At 41.0% G+C, this 20,794-nt stretch overlaps 1 protein-coding gene across 1 annotated transcript in view; it reads right to left on the bottom strand.

Annotated features, from left to right (window-relative positions):
* The window catches only part of DNAH14 (dynein axonemal heavy chain 14), a 311,703-nt gene that overhangs the window by 28,358 nt on the left and 262,551 nt on the right, over positions 1–20,794 (bottom strand). The window contains 8 exon segments of the mRNA XM_041749477.1: positions 683–910; positions 2,744–2,846; positions 4,738–4,948; positions 6,180–6,336; positions 10,064–10,149; positions 12,715–12,951; positions 19,004–19,202; positions 19,278–19,699. Of these exon segments, the coding sequence (XP_041605411.1) occupies positions 683–910; positions 2,744–2,846; positions 4,738–4,948; positions 6,180–6,336; positions 10,064–10,149; positions 12,715–12,951; positions 19,004–19,202; positions 19,278–19,699 (1,643 nt within the window).

Here is a 20,794-nt window from a genome sequence, read left to right as displayed (position 1 = left end):
AAGGTGCCTGTCCAGAGGGGGTGTAGGGCGGGTGCAGGGCGGGTCTCAGGGGCAGATGCCCAGCGGCAGAATCAAGATTATGCTCAGAGTTTGTTGGTATTTGCTCTGACCTGGGGGAAATGTAAGCAGCTGTTACCACGTTTCCTTCAGCAGTAAGACAATACCCTGCAAAGTCCACAGAAGGCTCTAGACCGAGACCAGTGAGTTGTGTGTTTCCCCCACCCGTGGGTCAATGCAAGCTCTTACTGCCGACACATTTGCAGAGAGGTTCCTGACAGCCTCACCTCAGGTCAACTAGTTGGCCTCAAAGAAAGCCCCCTGGAACAGTTCCCTGTGCCTGCTCTCCCCTGGCTGCACCCTGCCCTTGCCCCACTGTCCCCGACCCTCCCCCCACTTCCTCTCCCTTTCTTGATCCTGCTTTTTTCTTTTTTGGCCCAGGGAACAAAGAGCCCGAGAGGTCGCCAGCTTGCCCACCAGAGTAAATGCTGTACATCTGTAGGTGGGGGCTGTGACCTGTTTCCAGAAAAGTTGCCTTCAAGGCCCACACTGGCCCTTGTCATGTGGTCACAGAGTTCACTCTCTTACCATGAAAATACTCAGTGTCTGTGTAGACAGACACTAGGCAATTTGAATCATACTGTGATTCATTCGTTACTGTTTATTTTGAAGACATCACACTTACCTCCAAGTCTGAAGAACTAAATTTATAAGCAATATTCCAGCCCAATATTCCATAATTTTTTCTTTCATTGATCAGAGCATTGAAAAAACACAGGCTGAATAGAAGTTTTTTCCACCACGGTCCACAGTCAGGTTTTTCAAATATCTCTTCTGTTACCTCTCCACTCCCACTATATCCAAATGTCTGAAGTAAATTACTTTTCAGTCCTGGAGGATTTTCCACTGTGATCTTTAAAAGAGGTAATGGTAGCATGTGAGCAATAGATGCAGGCACAAGGTCCAGGGAGATGCTTGCCCTACATTGCTCTGGTACAAGAACTGGGAGGAGTGCCACTGTTTGCAAGAGTCAGTGGCAAGTAAAAAATCCTGAGTTATTCTTTTTTTAATTTGAAAGTTTCTGTTAAAAGATTGTACCAGATTTCCTGTTCCAATTCAGATCTTAAAATGAAAAGTTTAACACTATCATAAAAGCACTTCTATTGGCTCTAAGTACAGTATCCTGGAAAGTTTGGCAGTGAAGAACTACTATAGTGGCCACATGGCTGTGACAAAGGTGGTGCTGCATGGCCTTGGAGAGCAGCAGACTCGGGGTGCCCAGGACAGGAGACAGAGGAACAAGGGGGCTGACACATGTGTCTCATCAGCACTGATACTAACTTGGTGTATTACCCAATTGTTCTGCTGGCATTAAAAATCCCTTCTTAACTAGGGTGATCGCAGTGATGAGGGGCAGAGGTGAGGTGGGGAGATCCAGCTGCAGGGGCTTTTTAGAGTGTGGCTGTTAACTCTGAAACTGTAAAAGATTTGAAATGTTCCCCTACTTGCACATTTACACATATATATATACACAGACATACATGCACACACACAAATTCACATATAAGAGTCATGTGGGTCTGTATGCAGGACATATGGATGTGTTATGCACACGAACATGATGTTTCTGGATCAAGGATCAGGCTGATGTGTATGCACAGAGAGGCTCACAGTGCTCCCCCATGCTCCGGTTCCCCATGGGGTGACACAGGCAGAGCCAGATATACCCTGAACATGTGTAGAGTGCATCTGTGCCCCAGAACAGGTACTCGAGGGATGAAACTCGGTGCTCATATAGAATGGCTGGCAGAGCAGCCCCTACGTCTTCCAGAGATAGACAAGCAGGAAGATGTTTGCTCTGGAATGTTCTGGAATGCAACAAATTCTCTCTGGGGAGACAGGAGCAGGTGCCTGGGTTTTCATGATTCCTGGAGTGTGAGCGAACGGCTCTGAGCCTTTCCATCCTCTGCATGCAGACACATGACCATGGAAAGAGCCTAGGAGAGCAGATATTCTCTCCTTCCAAGGCCCCATTATCTTTCAACATCTTTCAATGCAGATTGCCTACAATTTTTGTGGAGAAAGCCCTGACTGCAGAAATGAGGAAATGTTCAGAGAGTTTTGTTCCCCGGGTATCATGGTTGATTCTCTGGAGACTCTTGCTCATGTCTGCTCCCTGTGAGGAGCTATGTATGAAGGGAAAGGCAGGAGGGAGAGGGGAGAGAGAGACAGGGAAAGAGAAGCTGTTATCTTGTGGAAGAAAGCTGCTAACATCTGAACTGAGGGAGTATTTTGCTAATTAGAGCAACGGATCTACAGGAGGTGAAAGTTCCTCCAAGCTCTTTCTCTGTCTTGCCCTGCCACTCATTGGTCTCCATCCCTAACACCTGCTTTCAACTTGCTTCTGCTAGAGCCTTTCCAGAAAACATGCTGTGGGGTGCTTTGGGGAGCAGAAACAGGAAAGGCTGGAGAAGAAGACTGAGAGGATAACTCAGATCCCACATTCTAGTTTATGGCTGTTGGAAGTCTCAACATCCTCATTGGAGGAAATGTCCATCAAACTCTCAATTACTTGGAAGCAAGGATCTCATCTACTACCTGAGCATCTTTCCTGGCCCACAGGTCAGGGCTGAGCTAGAGTAGAAAGTCAAGCACTCTTCGGAATTCGGAATCATGAATTCAAGTTAGTTTACACTCAAACAGTGCTCCTCAGTCAGTATCAAGCTCTGTTCTATTCTGTCCTTACCTTCAGACTCTTTTGAAGAATAGGAATTGGGAAAGAACTGTCTGATTTTGAGCTCAACCACAGCCGGAACTCAGGGTCTATTGTCACATCTGGGCTATTAAATCTGCAAAATACAAAATTTATAAATATTTTAGTGTAAAAATTTTTGTTAAGGATTTTATTTATTTGAGAGAAAGAGAGAGCGAGCGAGTACACTAGGGGGAGGAGGGGCAGAGGAGAAGCAGACTCCCCTCTGAGCAGGGAGCCTGATGGAGCTTGATCCCCGGACCCTGAGGACATGACCTGAGCCAAAATCAAGAGTTGGATACTCAATCAATGGAGCCACCCAGTTGCACCTCTTTTTCTTAAAATAAAAGTATTATGCTGTACCTGTCTGTAGCCTGCTGTTTTTCCTCTTAACAATGTTTGAACATATTTTCTTAACTCTTACATGTAAGAAATTTGCTTCACATTTCTCTCTCCCACAGTAGGCTGCTGGGTGGCAGTCTTAAAGGCTTGACACTTACAGGCTTGATTTGACAAAGAAGTATGAATTTCTCTTAATTACACTCTTATTATATAGAATTTTTTTTTTACACATTGCTAATTACTCTTATTAAATTTCTGAAATTCTGTTCTGGAGAATGTTCCTCCGATTTCTGTTTTTAGAATGATACATGGCTATCTGCCATTCTATTTTTAGTCTATCTTAATACACTTTGGAAGGTTAATAGGATGTCTATCTGGTCCAGACTGTGTCCTTGGTCTCTAGAATGATTCTTGGGAAATAGGTAGGTGCCTTATAAATAGTTTTTGAATGAACAATGACTGAAGGACTTGGTAGAAATTATTGTGTCATCTTCCAAAGTTTACAACTATTAATCATACAACTAGGCAAATGTCATCTTCTGGCTCTCTTAAGTGGTAAAGTAAAGGTGAAACAGAGATTACTGAATACTTTTGAAACTGCTAAAAGCATAGGACCTGAGAACAGAACAAATGATACTAACAAAGTTTTTAGAAATTTAAGTCAGAGCAGTTGCATTTTGGTTTATAGTTTCCTTGTGGATGCTCATGACATAAAAACAGCTGCATGAAGAAAACGAGGCCCTTACATGAACACACATCCCAAATACAGCATCAGTTGTGGCCAGTGAAGCAGACAGAAATGCAAAGCTGGAGACAGAACTATAGAACACAACTGCTTAAAACTTTCCTAATTTGAAACATTGCTGGGGCACTTGGGTGGCTTAGTTGGTTGAGCATCTGTCTCTTGGATTCATCTCAGGTCATGATCTCAGGGCTGTGAGACTGAGCCCTCCATCAGGATCCTCACTCAGCAGGGAGTTTGCTTGAGATTCTCTCTCCCTCCTCCTCTGCTCTTCCTGCTTGCTTGTGCACATGTGCTGTCTCCCAAATAAATAAATAAATAAATAAATAAATAAATAAATAAATATCTTCAAAAAACCCCCAAACATTGATAATTCTTCACTCAAACTTAGCAGTCGACTCCCAACTACTTCCACTGCCAACAAGGGCTGAGCCTCTGGAAGTTTCTGTCTGAGTAAACAAGTCTTTGAGAGATGCAGCCTAGAAAAGTGGACTTAGTCCAAGAAAGTCAAAGTAAGTACTAAACATAGGCCATAAAGTAAATCACCCCTGGAAGGAGGGATGTGAGCTATTGCATTTTGCTGTGCAGAATCACGTAGAATAATAAAGACTATGTCTGTAGGTTTATCTACTGAGAGGGAGGGCTTAAGAAGGAGAGGAAGGAAGTGATGAAGGCAATGGAGAGGAGAAACCAGAGAGGCTTTTTTTCTTATAAAATTGAGGTATTCTTAGTATAGTTTAAAGATCCTGGAGAAAGGAGAGTCCATGTAAGCAAGCTGAATTTTCTCTGAGTGGCACAACACTATCACTATTATTTTATCGTTGCTTCACGTGGCTGTTCCCAGTTTCACCTCACTGTTCTTATAATTAATCTGATCCCTTACAAATAAATGTAAAGCTCTTACGACTCAATGATAGTGCAAAGCCTTGGCATAAACGATGCTGCGAGGTGACAGTTCTGGAGGAAGACCCATTGAGCGGCTCTGGGGAGGGCCTTCATGATGAGCTCCTCTGCCTTAGTGGCTTGGCCGGGGCCCAGGGAAATCATGGTCACGTGACTTGTTCCTCCTTTTAACTCTTGTGCAAACTTCAGGACAGTGTTGGTGGGGTCGATCCCTGTACAGCAATGTAGAAACGTACACATAATTGTAAATTCATCTCATCCCCTTTTGAAAACTTACATCTGTCTTTGTTTCTTTATTTATAATGGGCTTCACAGCCAGCGTGGGCCCCGGTGTGGGGCTTGAACCCACAACCCTGAGATTAAGACCTGAGCCGAGATCAAGAGTCAGATGCCTAACTGAGTCACCCAGGCACCCCTGAAATATTTCATTTTAGCAGCTCCTGCAGCCAGGTATGGGCGTCTAGGTGTTGTGAACAAGCTTTGGTAGCAAAGTTTGTTAACTTTTATAATACCTCCTTTCTTTTACTTTATTGTTTAGAGTGTGGACCTGAGGGCTAGAGCCTGGCAGCCATTCTGGGCTATGTCTGCAGGAAATGGACAGCAGCTACTCTGTGTCAGGTATAGAGCAGCTGGTTTACATAAAAGGTTACAGAGGAGGAAGGCTCTGCATGGACACACTTTCAGAAAAATTTTAAAAATATTTTATTTATTTATTTGACAAAGAGAGCATGCACAGGTAGGCAGAGCAGCAGGCAGAGGGAGAAGGAGAAGCAGACTCCCCGCTGAGCAGGAAGCCTGATGTGGGACTCCAGCCCAGGAACCCGAGACCATGCCTTGAGCCAAGATCATGCCCTGAGCCAAAGGCAGCCACTTAACTGACTCAGGCTCCCCGCAGAAAGTTTTTATTGCCCAATTGAATCAAAGTTTGAAAATGGTGAATTGTGAAGACATACTTGATTTAGAGATGACAAAGAACAGAAGATAAGTTAAAATATTTTGCTTAGTGTCTGTTGGGCAAAGACAAGGGAAAAAGCATTTGGAGTTTTGAGGGATACATGGGCTGTGTTGGCAGGGCCACTTTCTGATGGTTTGTCATACTTGTATGTTTTCATGACCCAACATATTAAAACAGTTAATAAATACAAGGTCCATCCCAACTTCCAGATTGATAATACGTGTTTAGGAGATATTTTCTGCACAGAGAATTAGCACTGAGAAGTGTTTTATGGTTATGAATCTGGGAAATTCTATTATTCTTTGTCCTTTTACATTTTTAGAAATATTCAGTCTTAATATGGTTTAAAGTTTTAATCAGTCCCTTTCCCAAAATAGTTAAATAAGAATAGGGAAATATCTTAAACATAATACCCAGCACCGAGCATACCTGTCTACACCTTCTGGTTAGTATCGTGGTGGTGTCTTACCTGTGCTCATATAGCTTACCATGGGTGTGAGTAAGTATCAGTGGAGTTATGGCTGTGGATTCCTTGTAGGGCTCCTTCAGATTCAATCCCATTCTCAAGACATAGTCATTTCCCATTTTTTCAGTTATAAAGCTTTTCACTGAATTCTTCAAATGCTCTGGTCGAAGGATTTTTATCTAAACAAGAAAGCAGGGAAGATAGGGTCACTTTAATAAAGCACCCAAGGGAATGGCCCCTATGGTAAAATGGAATAAAATGAGGAAGTATTCATCATTTGTGTCGTCAGAGTTTTATGGGAATGTTTAATGGTAGAGGGTCTGTGTGTGCTGGAGAAACCGCCACCATGGCTCATGATCCCTCCTTGGTGTCAGGGCCACCTGGTGCCTCCCCTCCCTCTCATACTGACAGAGATCTTGCATTGGTTGTAACAATCTAAGTTATGGTTCCTGATTCTGCAAAGAGAAATTTGGCTGTGGGTCTCTTCCTGCTCTGCTGAGTGGGGGATGGAACTCAGGACGGCACAACCAGAAGACCACTAACTCCTCCACAAGTAACATAAAGGGAAATAGCACAGCAAACCGAGTTTGTATCCAAACAGAGCTGGAGAGGGGCTGGAAGACTTTGGAAGCAGTGTGCATGTGGTAAGTAGAGGTTTGGGGCCCACTGGAAGAAACCATTGCAAATCTTGGAGGAAGGATCTTTTCCATGAAAATTGTTTCATACAAACTAAACTTATGTGTTATTTATAAAATGATCCTGAATTCTGTCCTTGGCATCAGAGACCTCATCATTTAAGGCAAAGCTGAAACTATGTGTGGATCTGTGTGGATGCCCTGGGTTGAACCATGGGAAATTGCTATTTTTACATTGTCAAATATTATTATGTCAAATTCTGCTCTTTTCTGTTACTCCCTGGAAAAATTAATCAATTTTATCTAACTAAATGCGGTACATATATATTTTTAGATGAAAATTGGAAGCATGCAAAGCATCTGGGGTCTAAGAGCAGGGCTCGCCCAGCACATACATCCACTTAACAAAAGCACAGGAATCATCTGAAAGCAACAGATGTTCAGGTGTAGTCCCGACACGTCACCCTGAGAGTCTGTGCTCCCAGTTGCAAGTGTGACCCGCTGTTACCATCATGCTGCTCTTTCCTTATTGTATTGACCAATAAAATGATGCCTTTGTAAGTTTTAACACGGGGGGTGGGGGTGGGAGAGAGAGCAAGACCAGCAGAAATGGGGTTGTGCTGAACTCAGTTCTGCAGCTCCTTTCTAAACAACTACAGACAGTTCTGGAAATTCTCATGTCCACTTTCCCTGCCCCTGCCTTGTCTTCTTTCCCTGTCCAGCAGGCCATTGGAATAGGGAGTGGTGCATCAACTGAACCAAGTCCTTGCCCTCACAGAGCTCTGAGATAGTGTCCTTCCCCAGGTGGAGCCTTCTTTCTAATGTATTCTAAATCTCTCATGTGGCAATCTCAATTTCTGACTCTCACGGTCAGACCCAGTTTCAAATATTCTAACTCAATTTCTTTATATGAGCACTTGAACTTCATCAGACCATGTCTTTTGACTGTGGGTTTGGAAAATAGGATTGCTACACTCATGAAGTTTCTAGCTCACAAACTAACATCATCTGGAGTTTACTGGGGAAAGTCAATGTATCACAGGCTTTAAAAATATGCTTAATTTTGCTGTTAGGGTAATACATACTGGCTACATAAAATTCAAATAATACAAAAAGCCAGAATTGAAAAATGGAGGTCCTGGGATGCCTGGGGGACTCGGTCGGCTGAGCGTCTGCCTTCAGCTAGGGTCATGATCCCAGGGTCCTGGGACTGAGCCCCATGTCAGGTTCCCGGCAGGGAGATTGCTTCTCCTTCTTCCACTGCCTGCTGTTCTCTCTGCTTATGCTCTCTCTTTCTCATGAATAAACTTTAAAAAATCTTTAGAAAAAGAAAAATGGAGGTCTTATTTCCTGGAAAACCATGACTGGTTCTTGTGGCTCCTTGCAGATGTGTTCTGTGCACATACAAGCATCACTCCATATCCCTTCCTTTGCTCCACAGGTGGACCTATACTACAGACTGTTAGATGTTTAGCATTTGTCAGTTACTGCAGCTTAAATGTCTGTTTATGTCATGATGAGGTCAACAATCCACAGGCGGGGTGGGGGTGGGGGTGGGGTGGGGGTCAGTCATCTACAGTCGCCAGGTGGGTAACAGGAATTAGAGAAGTCTGCTGGACAGAATGAAAACAATTCTTCCTGTAAGAAAAACAAAGATGTAAGTATGGTATGGTGCCTACTGGTGGCTGACAGTCACTGCCCATGTGAGGGAGTGATCACCAGTAGTGATGACCATGGCATACCCATTCTTGGGGCAGATGCTGCTCAGCTCTTACTGTTGCTCCTGAGACTGCAGATCCAGTAGTGCCTGATCTCTTACTTTTTCAGTACAAGCTGGAAATATGGACTTTTTTTGTGAAATCTCTCAATTTGCAAATTTTGGCTCAAAAGAAAAAAAAAACAACAAAAACCACTTGTACACCCATATTCATAGCAGCCCAAAGGTGGAAGCAGCCCATATGTGCACAGGCAGATGAATGGATAAAGAATGTAGTACATCCAGCCAATGGAATATTCCTTAGCTCTGAACAGGAAAGAGATTCTGACACCTGCTACTACATGGTGAGCTTGAACACATTATACTGAGTGAAAGAAGCCAGACATGGACAGATAAATGTTGTACAATTCCACTTCCATGAGGTTCCTGGAATAGACAACTGCAGACAGAAAGTAGGGTGGTATTTGTCAGCCTAGTGGGAAAAAGGAATGGGGAGTTACTGGTTAGTGGGTGCAGAGTTTCTGTTTAGGATGATAAAGTTCTAGAAATAAGATTGTGTTTGCACAGCACTGTGAATGCACTTTAATGCTGCTGAATTTATCATGCAAGAATTAAAATTTCTCACTTAATTTAAAAGAGATTAGAATTAAATGAAATGATGCATATTTTCCCTTCCCATCTCTTCCCTCCTTTTTTCTTTCCTTCTCTCTCCCTCCTCTTCCCTTTCTTTTCTTTCTTCCTCCTTTTCCTTTCCTCTTATTTCCTTTCTTCCTTTCTTTCCTTTTTAATATTTATTTATTTATTTATTTGGGAGGGGGAAGGAGAGTAAGCAAGGGGAGGATGGGGCAGAGGGAGCGAATCTTCAAGCAGATTCCCTACTGAATCACTCAGGCAAGGCAGCCATTAGGCAGTTTCTAAGCCCTGCCCCCCCCCAATTCCGTGAAGTGAGGGAAATAATCACATCTCTCCCCAAGATTACAATGAGGATTAAATGAAACAATGACTGTAAAATGATTAGCATAGGCTAAGCTTTAGATGTTTTAAGGGGCTCATGAATGACAACCATTTACATCCCCAACCTGCCTTCTCCCAAGGATTCTGAAGCAACAGGGGTCAGGTAAAATATCACCTTTACTAACAATAGGAGGATGGCTGTGCTTTAGGCATGTGTGCTTCCTAATAGGGAACCCTAACAGGTTGGGTCTGTTCCTGGACCATCTGTGGTGCTGAGAGCCAAACACAGGTACACTGTAGGAAGGCAGATCCCAAAGGCACCAGGGAGAAGCTGCTGAGCCATGTGCTGTTGTTCACCCCACACATGGGGTCCCCTACTTCTGTGGGGGGGAGTCATGGGGGCGAGAGGGGCCAAGGATGCTACCCGATTGGACCCCCTCCACACAAATGAACCAGTAAGAGTGTGCTTCCCTCTAACATGAACATTACTTGTAAAATCCATATATTTTGCTAATAAAATTTTAAATTTGAATGGTTTAAATTACTGATAAAGTGCTCAAAACACTCAGAATATCACTGTTTTCTCATAGCACATCTTACCAAAATAAGTCTCTGAAATGAAGTGAGTTTCTCCCAGGGGAAATTCACAGGACTACACGTGTCTTCATTTTCATCCGGAAGTTCAGCTAGATAGAATTTAGAGAAAGAAACTGAAATGAACAATCAAGTGTCTGGGATCACTAGAAGACACCAAAATGAAAATTTTGTTGTGAACTGTAAAGTTTTTTTTTTTAAACATGTCTAACTTCTTTTCTTTTTATTATTGCTTAAAAGATTTATTTACTTTAGAGAGAGAATGTGCATGAGTGTGTGGATGGGAGGGGCAGAGGAGAGGGAGAGAGAATCCCAAGCAGATTCCTGCTGAGCACCAGACATGGGGGTTTGGAGTGGGAGTGGGGAGTAGTGGAGGGGGGGGGGGAATCTATCCCATGACCCTGATATCTCAGCCTGAGCCAAAGTCAAGAGTTGGACGCTGAACTGATAGTACCACCCAGGCACCCTGTCTGACTTCCTGAAGACTTGAGGCATCCTTATGATCACAAGTGAGGTGAGCACTAAGCCAGGTCTAAGTGTGTCCATCCTGGTGGAGAGGCTGGCAAGGAGTGTTCTAACAAGCTTGTGAACTGCTGAAGCAGACACACGAGAAGCAGAGGTATGGCCAACAATCAAGTGGAAATCAAGTGGAGAATCAAGTGGAAATGCAACCAGATTCTCAAGTTTCTGCCTACTTATTATTTCAACGTATTTGCCCCATGTCTAACTTTAAACACAACTTGGAATACAGAAAGAGCTTTTTTGAATAGAGCTCTAATAGGTTTGTTGATCTTAAACAAAAAGTTTTCTCCCCCCAAATAAAAAGATCTTCACTTTTCAAAATAGTGACCTAGAGAGAAAACTCTAAGGAAGGAGAACTTCTTAGTCAGAAATGGAAATCAGGAAGCTATAAAAGAAAGAAAAAGGTGTAACTGGCCACAGATTTCACCATTGTGTGGTAGAGACAGCATAAACAAATCCAAAAGACAATGACCGAATTTTAAAAATAATTGAATGAATAGGTTGGTATCTTAACAAAACAAAAAGTTAATTATCTGTTACACCAATAGGGTTCTTACAGATGGTTAAAAAAGAATTAACACTCTCTAGAGTACATTTTATTTTTCTTAAAAAATACATTAAGTCCCAACTGCTGAGCACACATCTTGAATCTCAGTAGCTGTAGGATTTTCAACAGCCTTGCTGATGGGGATGCACTGGCCCTTGGCGATGGTCTTGTTGTTCAGATACGCCAAAGTCTTCAGCAAGGAGAGGGAAGCAAAAACGGAAAAGGAAAGAAGTGACTGCGTAAGGGGGCCAAGTCTGGTACAACTGAGAGAGACCATGAATGAAGGCTTCTAATTTATATTTAAGGGAAACAGAAGCTTTTTATTTGTATCTTTTAACCGAACTATGGACATCTCTGCCTCCCAGCTTCAGCATCAGAGTTGACAGTGAAGTAAATTTGCATCAGAACTTTGCATCTAGGGATCCCTGGGTGGCGCGCAGCGGTTTGGCGCCTGCCTTTGGCCCAGGGCGCGATCCTGGAGACCCGGGATCGAATCCCACATCGGGCTCCCAGTGCATGGAGCCTGCTTCTCCTTCTGCCTGTGTCTCTGCCTCTCTCTCTCTCTCTCTCTGTGACTATCATAAATAAATAAAAATTAAAAAAAGAAAAGAACTTTGCATCTAGCTCTTACGCAGTGTAAAAGAAAATTTTGTTTGCTTTTCAACGCAGTTTTTGTGGAAGAAAGAAGCATACTTTTAAATGGACAGTGAACTCTACCATAAGTTACTTGAAATCCTGTATCTGTCCTGTGTGTAAACATGTTTTGGATAAATGGGTTTAATTAAAGATTCAAAATACACATTTTCTTCAACGTTTAAGTTAATGAAATAAAATTTGAAATGGAAAAAAAAAAGAATTAACAATTCAGTAGAAAAATGGGCCAAGTACATAAATAGGTCAGTCCAAATGGTCTACAAACATCTGAAGAAAAGGTACTTAAACGTGGTGCTAGTCAGGAAATCCAAATTAAAGTACCTTAAAATTTTCGGATTGGCACGAGTTAAGAAAAAAATCAATACCCCTTTTGGAAAAGGAAGTCATGTACTGCTTGTGGAAATGTAAGTTATCCTGGACTTTTAAGACAAGTAACCTGGCAGCAGCTGTTAACATTAAATAATATGCTTCTGACCCAATGGTTCCACTCTGGCTGCTCATCCCACAGAGACAAGTGCAGAGGAAGTGTGTCTAAGGATGTGTCGACATGTCCTGCAAAATGTAATTGTATGTTATGGCAAAAATGTGGAAGCAAAGTGGAGAAAGCTGCGGAGGGAAACAAAGCAGGATGGGCATGGAGGTGGCAGGGAGTAGTGAGCAGGGACTCACATCTAAAGTAAGGTCTATTTCCTATGCAATTCTTAAAAGGCATCTGTTGTATAAAATAACCCATGAAATCTGCATCGGTTGCACAGGTGGCAGTGATGCTTACCCGTGGTGATCACCTTGCAAGGCCTAAGGTGCCTAAGTAACACGAGCCTTGCTCCCCGCAAAGCTTTGTTCCCTGCCAGACACTGAGCTATGTCTATAAGCTGACGATCCACAGACACATACATGCAACTCAGGTTAAGTAAAACACCGAATGTTCTCTTACTTCTCATTGGTGATTACTTACGTTTCTCCAATGAAGCATCTTCTGAACAGAAAGGTACACTCATCAGGCAATATGCAGCCTTACTGTTTATGAAAGCATCCCACTGGGGCACATTAGACAGAATGGATTTGCACAGGAGAGAGAAGGGCTCCAGCTCGCTGCTGACATACTGGCACTGCTTCCACCTGGATTCCGACAACCACTGAAGATGTCGATTTCTGTAGGTCTCATAGATACCTAACAGAAAAGGGGAAAGGACACATTGAAAGGTACAATTATCTTTCAGCCTTGAGTTACTCATAAAAGGTAGATGTTAAATAAATATGTTGTTAAGGAAAAGCCATTTTATATAAAAATTAATCACATAACGGCAACTTTTTTCATTGTGGTAAAAACACAGAACATTTACCTTCTGAACCACTGGTATGTGTTCATCAGTGTTAAGTACCTTCGTGTTTTTGTAAAACAGATCTCCAGAACTTTCCCTGCAAATCCAAAACTCAGTCCCCATTAAACAGGCCTCCCCAGCCCCTGGGAACCACCACTGTACTGTCTCTATGCCTCCAACTACTTTAGATCCCTCAGGGGGAAGGAATCACACAGTCTCTTTGTGACTGGCCTCAGTATAATGTCCTCAAGCTTCATCCAGGTTGTAGCAGGTGTCGGGGATTCCTTCTTTTAAAGGCTGAATGATATCCCCCTGAAATGGCAAATCACATTGTGTCAATCCATTCATCCCCTGATGGACACTGGGGGTGCTTCCACTTATTGGCTACATGAACAGTTCTGCTGTGGACACAGGTGTGCAAATAGTAATCTGAGACCCTGCTTTCAATTCTTTTGGATATATAACCAGTGTGGCATATGCTGGCTTAGATCATATGCTGGCTTTATCTTTAATTTCTTTGAGGAGCTTCCATACAGTTTTCCATAAGAGCTGCACCAATAGTGTACGAGGGTTCTGATGCCCACACGCCCCTGCCAGCACTTTTCAAATTTTTGGTTTTTTACAGTGGCTGTCCTAATGGGTGTGAGATGATATCTCATTGTGGTCTTTTGGTTTGCATTTCCTGATGATTAAGGATGTTGATCATCTTTTCATGTGCTTGTTGGCCATCTGTATATCATCTTTATTTTTTTTAAAGATTTATTAATTTATTCATTCAGAGAGAGTGAGAGAGAGGCAGAGACACAGGCAGAGAAAGAAGCAGGCTCCATGCAGGAAGCCCGATGTGGGACTCGATCCCGGGTCTCCAGGATCACACCCCGGGCTGCAGGCGGCGCTAAACCGCTGCGCCACCAGGGCTACCCTGTATATCATCTTTAGAGAAATGTCTATTCAGATCCTTAGCCCATTTTAAAATTGGGTTATTTGATTCTTGTTGAGGGGTTGAAGTTCTTTATATATTCTGTACATTATCTCCTTATCAGGTATATGATTTGAAATTGTTTCTCATTCCATAGGTTGCCTTTTTACTCTGTTGTGTCATTTGATGTACAGAAGTTTTTAAGTTTGATGTCATTGCATTTGTCTCTTTTTGTTCTTGTTGCCTGTGCATTGGTGTCATATCCAAGAGATTATTGCCAAGTCCAGTGTGATGAAACTTTCCCCTTCTGCTTTCTTCTAAGTTTTATAGTTTTAGGTCTTATGTTTAGATCTTGAATCCATTTTGAGTTTATTTTTATATTTGGTAAAGAGTCCAGTTTTGTTCTTTTTATTTTTTTTTAGTTTTGTTCTTTTTAAAAAATATTTATTTATTCATGAGAGACAGAGAGAGAGAGAGAGAGAGAGGCAGAGACACTGGCAGAGGGAGAAGCAGGCTCCATGCAGGGAGCCTGATAAGGAACTCAATCCCGGGTCTCCAGAATCACGCCCTAGACTGAAGGTGGCACCAAACCGCTGAGCCACCAGGGCTGCCCCAGTTTTGTTCTTTTGCACGTAGATACCCAGTTTTCACAGCACCATTTGTTACAGAGACTGTTCCTTCCCCACTGAGTGCTCTTTCCACTCTCACTGGAGATTTTTTGACCGTTTATGTGTTAATTTCTAGGCTCTCTGTTCTGTTCCATTGGTCTATTTACCTGTCTTTATGCCACTACCAGACTGTTTTTATTGTAGCTTTATTATATAGCTTGAAACCAAGAAGTATGAGGCCTCTAACTTTGTTCTTTTTCCAAATTTTTCTGGCTATTTGGAGTCCCTTGAGACTCCATATGAATTTTAGGAAGAATTTTTCTATTCTTGCAAAAAGTCCTGTTGGGATTTTGTGAGGAATTACACTGAATCTGTAGATTGTTTTGGGTTAGCATGGACATCTCAACAATATTGTTTGCCAACCCATGAACATTGGATGTCTTTCATTTATTTGTGTTATCTTCAATTTCTTTCAGCAATGTTTTGTAATTTTCAGTATATGCATCTTTCACCTCCTTGGTTAGACTTATTCCTAAGTGTTTTATTCCTTCTGATGCTATTACAAATGGGATTGTTTTCTTAATTTCCTTTTCATTTTATTTGTTGTTTATGTATAGAAACACATCTAATAATGTATAATATGTATACATTATTATATATGTATAATAATGTTTTGTATCTTGCAACTTCGCTGTATTGGTTTACTAGCTCTAACAGTGTTTTCATGAGAAAGAGAAAACTCTAAGGAGTTGTCATGTCATGTCACCTGTGAACAAAGATAGTTTGCTTCTTTCTTTCCAATTTGGATGGCTTTTATTTTCTTGTCTGTGCATTGGCTAGAACTTCCATGTTAAAAACAAGTGATGAGAGCAGGGGTATCCTTGATTTGCTTGTGATCTTAGAGAAAAACTGAAGTTTCACCACTGAGTAGGATGTTAGCTGTGGGTTTTTCACAAATGACTTTTATTGTGTGGAGATAGCTTCCTTCTATTCCCAGTTTGTTGAGTGTTCTTAGTCATGAAAAAAGTTGAATCTTATCAAATGCTTTTTCTGTATCAATTACGATGGTCATGTGGTTTTGTCCTTCATTTTGTTAATGTGCTTGATTATATTGATTGATTTTCGTATATTGCGACATCTTTGCATTCCAGGAACAAATTGCACATGGTCATGGTGTATAATCCTTTTACTATGGTATTGAATTTGGTTTGCTGTATTTTGTGAGAATTTTGACATCTATAGTCATCAGAAATATCAGCCTGTAGTTTTCTTCTCTTGTAGAATCTTTGGCTTCGCTATCAGGGAAATACTGGTCTTAACAGAACGAGCTTAGAAGTGTTCCCTCCTCCTCCTTATTATTGTTATTTTGAAGCATTTCAGTAAGGTTTGTGTTCATTCTTTTAAAAATGTTTGGTAGAATTTTCCAGTGCAGCCCTCTGGGCTAGCTAGGCCTCTTCTTTGTTGGGAGATTTTTGCTTATTGAATCAATCTCCTTACTTGGTTATAAGTCTGTTCAAATTCCTACTTCTCCATGATTCAGTCTTGGTAGATTATACATTTCCATTTCTTCTAGGTTGTACAATTTGTTGGCATATAATTGTTCATAGTGTCTCCTATGATACTTTTTATTTCTGTAGCATCAGTTTTAAGGTCCCCACTTTCATCTCTGATTTTAGTTATGAGTCTTATTTTCTTATTAATCTAAGAGTTTATCAGTTTTGTCAATATTTTCAAAAAGGCAGCTATTAGCTTAGCTGATTTTTCTATTTTTTAATGCTCTATTTTTATTTGTGCTCCATTCTTTATTGTTTCCTTCCTTATGCCAGCTTTATGGTTGGCTCTTTCTATTTTTGCTAGTTTTTTGAGGTGTAGGGTCAGGTTGTTTGAGACCTGCTCTTTTAATGAATGCATTTATAGTTATATACTTCTCTTTTAGTACTGTTTTTGTAGTATCCTCTAAGATTTGTTATATTGTATTTTAATTTTTATCTCAAGACATTTTCTATTTTCCCTTTTAACTTCTTTGACCCACTGGTTATTTCAAGAGTATGTTGTTTAATACCCACGTAGTTTGGGATTTTTCATGTAATATTTGACATAGTTTTGGAACTAGGTGAAGTTTGGTGGGGTGAAGTCCAGAGCTGACAACCAAGAAAGAGTTCTTGAGATGTCTTTGGTGCAAAATGATGGTTTTATTAAAGCCCAGGGACAGGACCCGTGGGCTGAGAGAGCTGCTGCCTTGGGCTTGTGAGGGATGGCTGATTACATACCTGGGAGTTGGGGGGAGGTAAGGAAAAGAGAGGTTTCTAAGGATTCTCATATGCTAAAGAGGACCTACTGAGATACTGAGAGGTCTTGCCATTGTCAAATTAAGGTTGTCTTTCCCTCTAGTAAAGCATTAAGATAGTTTGGAGTTTCCTGAAGGAATGTCACACATATCCCACCTGGTTTGCAAGGTGTCAGCTTGTGCTTCTGTTCCCCATTAATATTGATTTCTAGTTTCATTCTATTGTGGTCAGAAAATATGCTTTGTATATCAGTCATTGTGCTTACTGCTTAGCGTAACAGAAAATTGGAAACCCAAGTCTGAGAAAGTGTGGTTGAGAGAGTGATTATGTAAGTTTTGGTCCATTCAAAAATTGGAATGTTGTGCAGACATTAAAAAGTCTTAAGTGTGTATATATATAATTTTTCTTAAGTATATTTGACACGAGCAGCTATTTTTGACATGTTATTAATTTGAAAAAAAGTTGGGAAAGTTAGGAAAACCAGTAGAAGGAAAACCCACAAAAATATTAATATTTTTCTTGATTGTGGAATTACAGAAGATTTATTTACTTCTTTTTGCTTATCTGTAGGTTGGAATGGTTTGTTTAATAAACGTGTACTATTTGTATAATAAAAAAATAGAAGCTATTACATTTTTGTTGTTGTTTCTTAAAATACACTGGGGATGTTTTTAGGTTTCCAAGTGCACTGGATGCCTTGTGGGCTGGCTGTTTTGCTGTGTGACCTTGTCTCCTGGTTGCAGGCAGATGGTTGAGGAGTAGAGTCCTGACTGAGGCTGTGGCACTCAGACCCTCCCTTTTGGAGGGTCTCCAAGGCCCAGAGTCTTAGAACTGCTAGACATTGGGTTAATAGTGGTCCCTGGTTCTTCTCACGTTGGTGCTTGGTTATTCACATTTTCCTTGTTGTTTTCTTAGATACCCCAGAATCCTTCTGAACATTTTTATTTTCGGTTAAAATATTGAGTCATTGTTGTCTGTTTTTTTGCAAGCAAAAGAATCTTAGTAAACTCACAAGAGTATTTATTGACTCAACAATTGTTCACAAACACCTACTGTATACCAGGCTTTGGGATAAGTAAAAACAAACAAAAAACAAAACAAAATGATTCAAATGTCTGGTATACCTCTAGAGTAATTCTTTGACATTTCAATTGTGATTTCTAGTCTTTGCTAATAGTCTTGAAACAACTGACAAAGGCTACTCTAAACAACCACCTTTTCTTCCTCAGTGAGAATGTCAGACTACCTAGAACTTTGTATTTTTTGGTGACTTAAAATTACAAACAGCACAACAATGTGAATGTAGTTTCATGCCACTGAACTGGATGCTTAAAAAGGGTTAAGAAGGTACATTTTATGTTATGTGTATTTTACCACAATTTAAAAAATAAATATACTTAAAAATGTACAACACAGGAGGATTTGGAAAGATCCCACACTTAGTGATTTTTTTTTAAAAGATTTTATTTATTTATTCATGAGAATACACAGAGAGGAGAGAGAGAGCAGAGACACAGGCAGAGGGAGAAGCAGGCTCCATGTAGGGAGCCTGATGTGGGACTCGACACTGGGTCTCCAGGATCATGCCCTGAGCTGAAGGCAGGTGCTGAACCGCTGAGCCACCCGGACTGCCCACACTTAGTGATTTTTGCCCAACTGTTTTGCATAAGCATAGTTTTTGTAGTTCAAAATCTCCAGGAATTTTCAGAAGACATTGAGGGTGATTATAGTGAGGAGGGGTAAAGTTTCCTCCAGGTGGTATTTAATCAATGTGTGTGTGCATGTATGGGCTCACCTCTCTAATAAGGAGCACTAGGGTTCAGCTTTATAGATTACCATTACAATTACCATAGAAATGTCATTCACTTATTCAAAAATCACTGGGTACCAATCATGTGCTCAACATATAAGGACACAACAATGAATTAAACATCACACCTGACTTCAAGCTGCTTTTAGTTTAACCAGACAGAAGCACTGACTTGGAGCATCTTAAAAAATCTCTCAGTGTTTTTCAGGGAAACATGTTTTTAATGGCTTTTTTTTTTTTTTTTTTACTGAACCCAGAGCAGTATCCTTTACTTACTATTAAGTCTAGCCTGGGGCATCACAGCTTTAATATTTATCAACATGGCAGAATGTAGGAAGATGTCCCATTCTTCATCTGGTAGGGACCCAATGTCATCCTGCAGTAAACTTCCATGAGCATTATTTTGCATGATTGTGGTGCAAAGCCGGAAGGAGAAGCACAGTTTATGTTGGTTAAATAGAGCTGAAGAGACCACCTAAGGAGGGAAATAGAGCATTTGACCGGCCCAGCTAGATTAAATATGTATAATCCACATTAAAGGATGTCTCACCTTAAAAATATTTCGTGTTAACCCATCTATTGAATTTTTAAGATGTCTCTCTAAGAGATTTTTCTCACTTTCTAACTTTGGTTCTTTTGAGAGGTTTGTAATATCATGAATTTTTTTCAGAGACATTTTATCCCATTTCGAGCTGGGTTTCTCTTGTTCTTTGCTTCCGGAGACTACTGACAGAACGAAGGCCTGTCGAAACCAGTCTAGGGAGAACTGGTACATGCAGTTGACCTGGTCGAGTCCTGCCACGAGAAAGTAGAGCAGGGAGCCTCGAGTTGCAATGGGGAGATAGTTTGTACGAGTCTCTTGGATTTCACTTTCCATTTTTTCTGTGGCTTTGATGCGCTTTGAAATTTCATTTGAAGTCATTTTGGATTTTCTTAGGATGTCTACGATTTCCTCATCATCTAAGACACATTCTAAAGGCAAACAAAAATTGAATTTAAATAAAAACTACTAGAATATTAAATGCAGTTCCTTCATTCTGAAATCTTTCTTTAATAAGGGTTTTTAGTTTCGTTTTTTTTTTTGTGTGTGTGTGTGGTTTTATTTGGGAGATGGGCCATTAAATGAAGACAGGGTATATTTCTGAATAATTTGGTTAATAGCATCCCCCATCTCTTCTTTAGATGACGTTCATAGAGTGGATTCTATTCCCATTATAAACACATAGTAAATAGCTAATCTGTCCTAATGACCCATGATATGCATAGACAAGGAAACAAAATTTCCAGAAAATAGCATGTGCACGGTATGTTTCTATCCTGTTTCACTAAACAATCAAGTTGGTAATGACCACGAACAGATTGCAACTTACCTTTCGAAAAAGCACTGCTCTAGAAACAGAATTATTCTCTCCATTTCAAGTGTTTAAGATGGTTCTTATATTTTGATTACAAACTCTATTTTATGAACATTTCCATTTTCCTGAGGTGCTTTTGTTAATGATATGATTTATAGACTCCTCAGTATCCTTATGCTTACCCCGGACACAGGTTAGTTTGAAAAGAGCCCTTTTAAAATGTGGTACTGATTGGGAATCAAAGGCAGAGGGAGATGTAGATACAATTAAATGTCCATATAATTGTCCATGCAGCCCACTGACATGCTGGAGGGGGCAGAGAATGAGGTTCTTCCAGGAAGCTCCTGATTGTCTTTACGCTAATGCTTCGCTAGAGGGAAAAACCTGGCTTGGTTTGACCATAGCCAGGCCTTCAGTGTCCTGTGAGTCTTCTTTGGCATTTGAAAGTCCTTTTGGAACTTTTTCTCTTTACTTCTCCCAACCCCGAAGTATATAATCATTTGTCCTCACAATCCTGAGGCAGTGGGGCAGCAGGGGTGGCGGGGGCAGTGGGAGTAGCAGCAGCAGCTCTCTCTGTCCCACAAGTCCTGTCCTTGGGCTTTAATAAAACCATCATTTTGCACCAAAGACGTCTCAAGAATTTTCTTGGCCATCGGCTCTGGACCCCACCAAACCTCACCAAAAATATTTTAAAACTACATCAGTATCAAGA

This window comes from Vulpes lagopus, chromosome 1 (genome assembly GCF_018345385.1).
Source record: "Vulpes lagopus strain Blue_001 chromosome 1, ASM1834538v1, whole genome shotgun sequence".
NCBI lineage: Eukaryota > Metazoa > Chordata > Mammalia > Carnivora > Canidae > Vulpes > Vulpes lagopus.
This window is presented reverse-complemented; position numbering and strand designations above follow the sequence as displayed.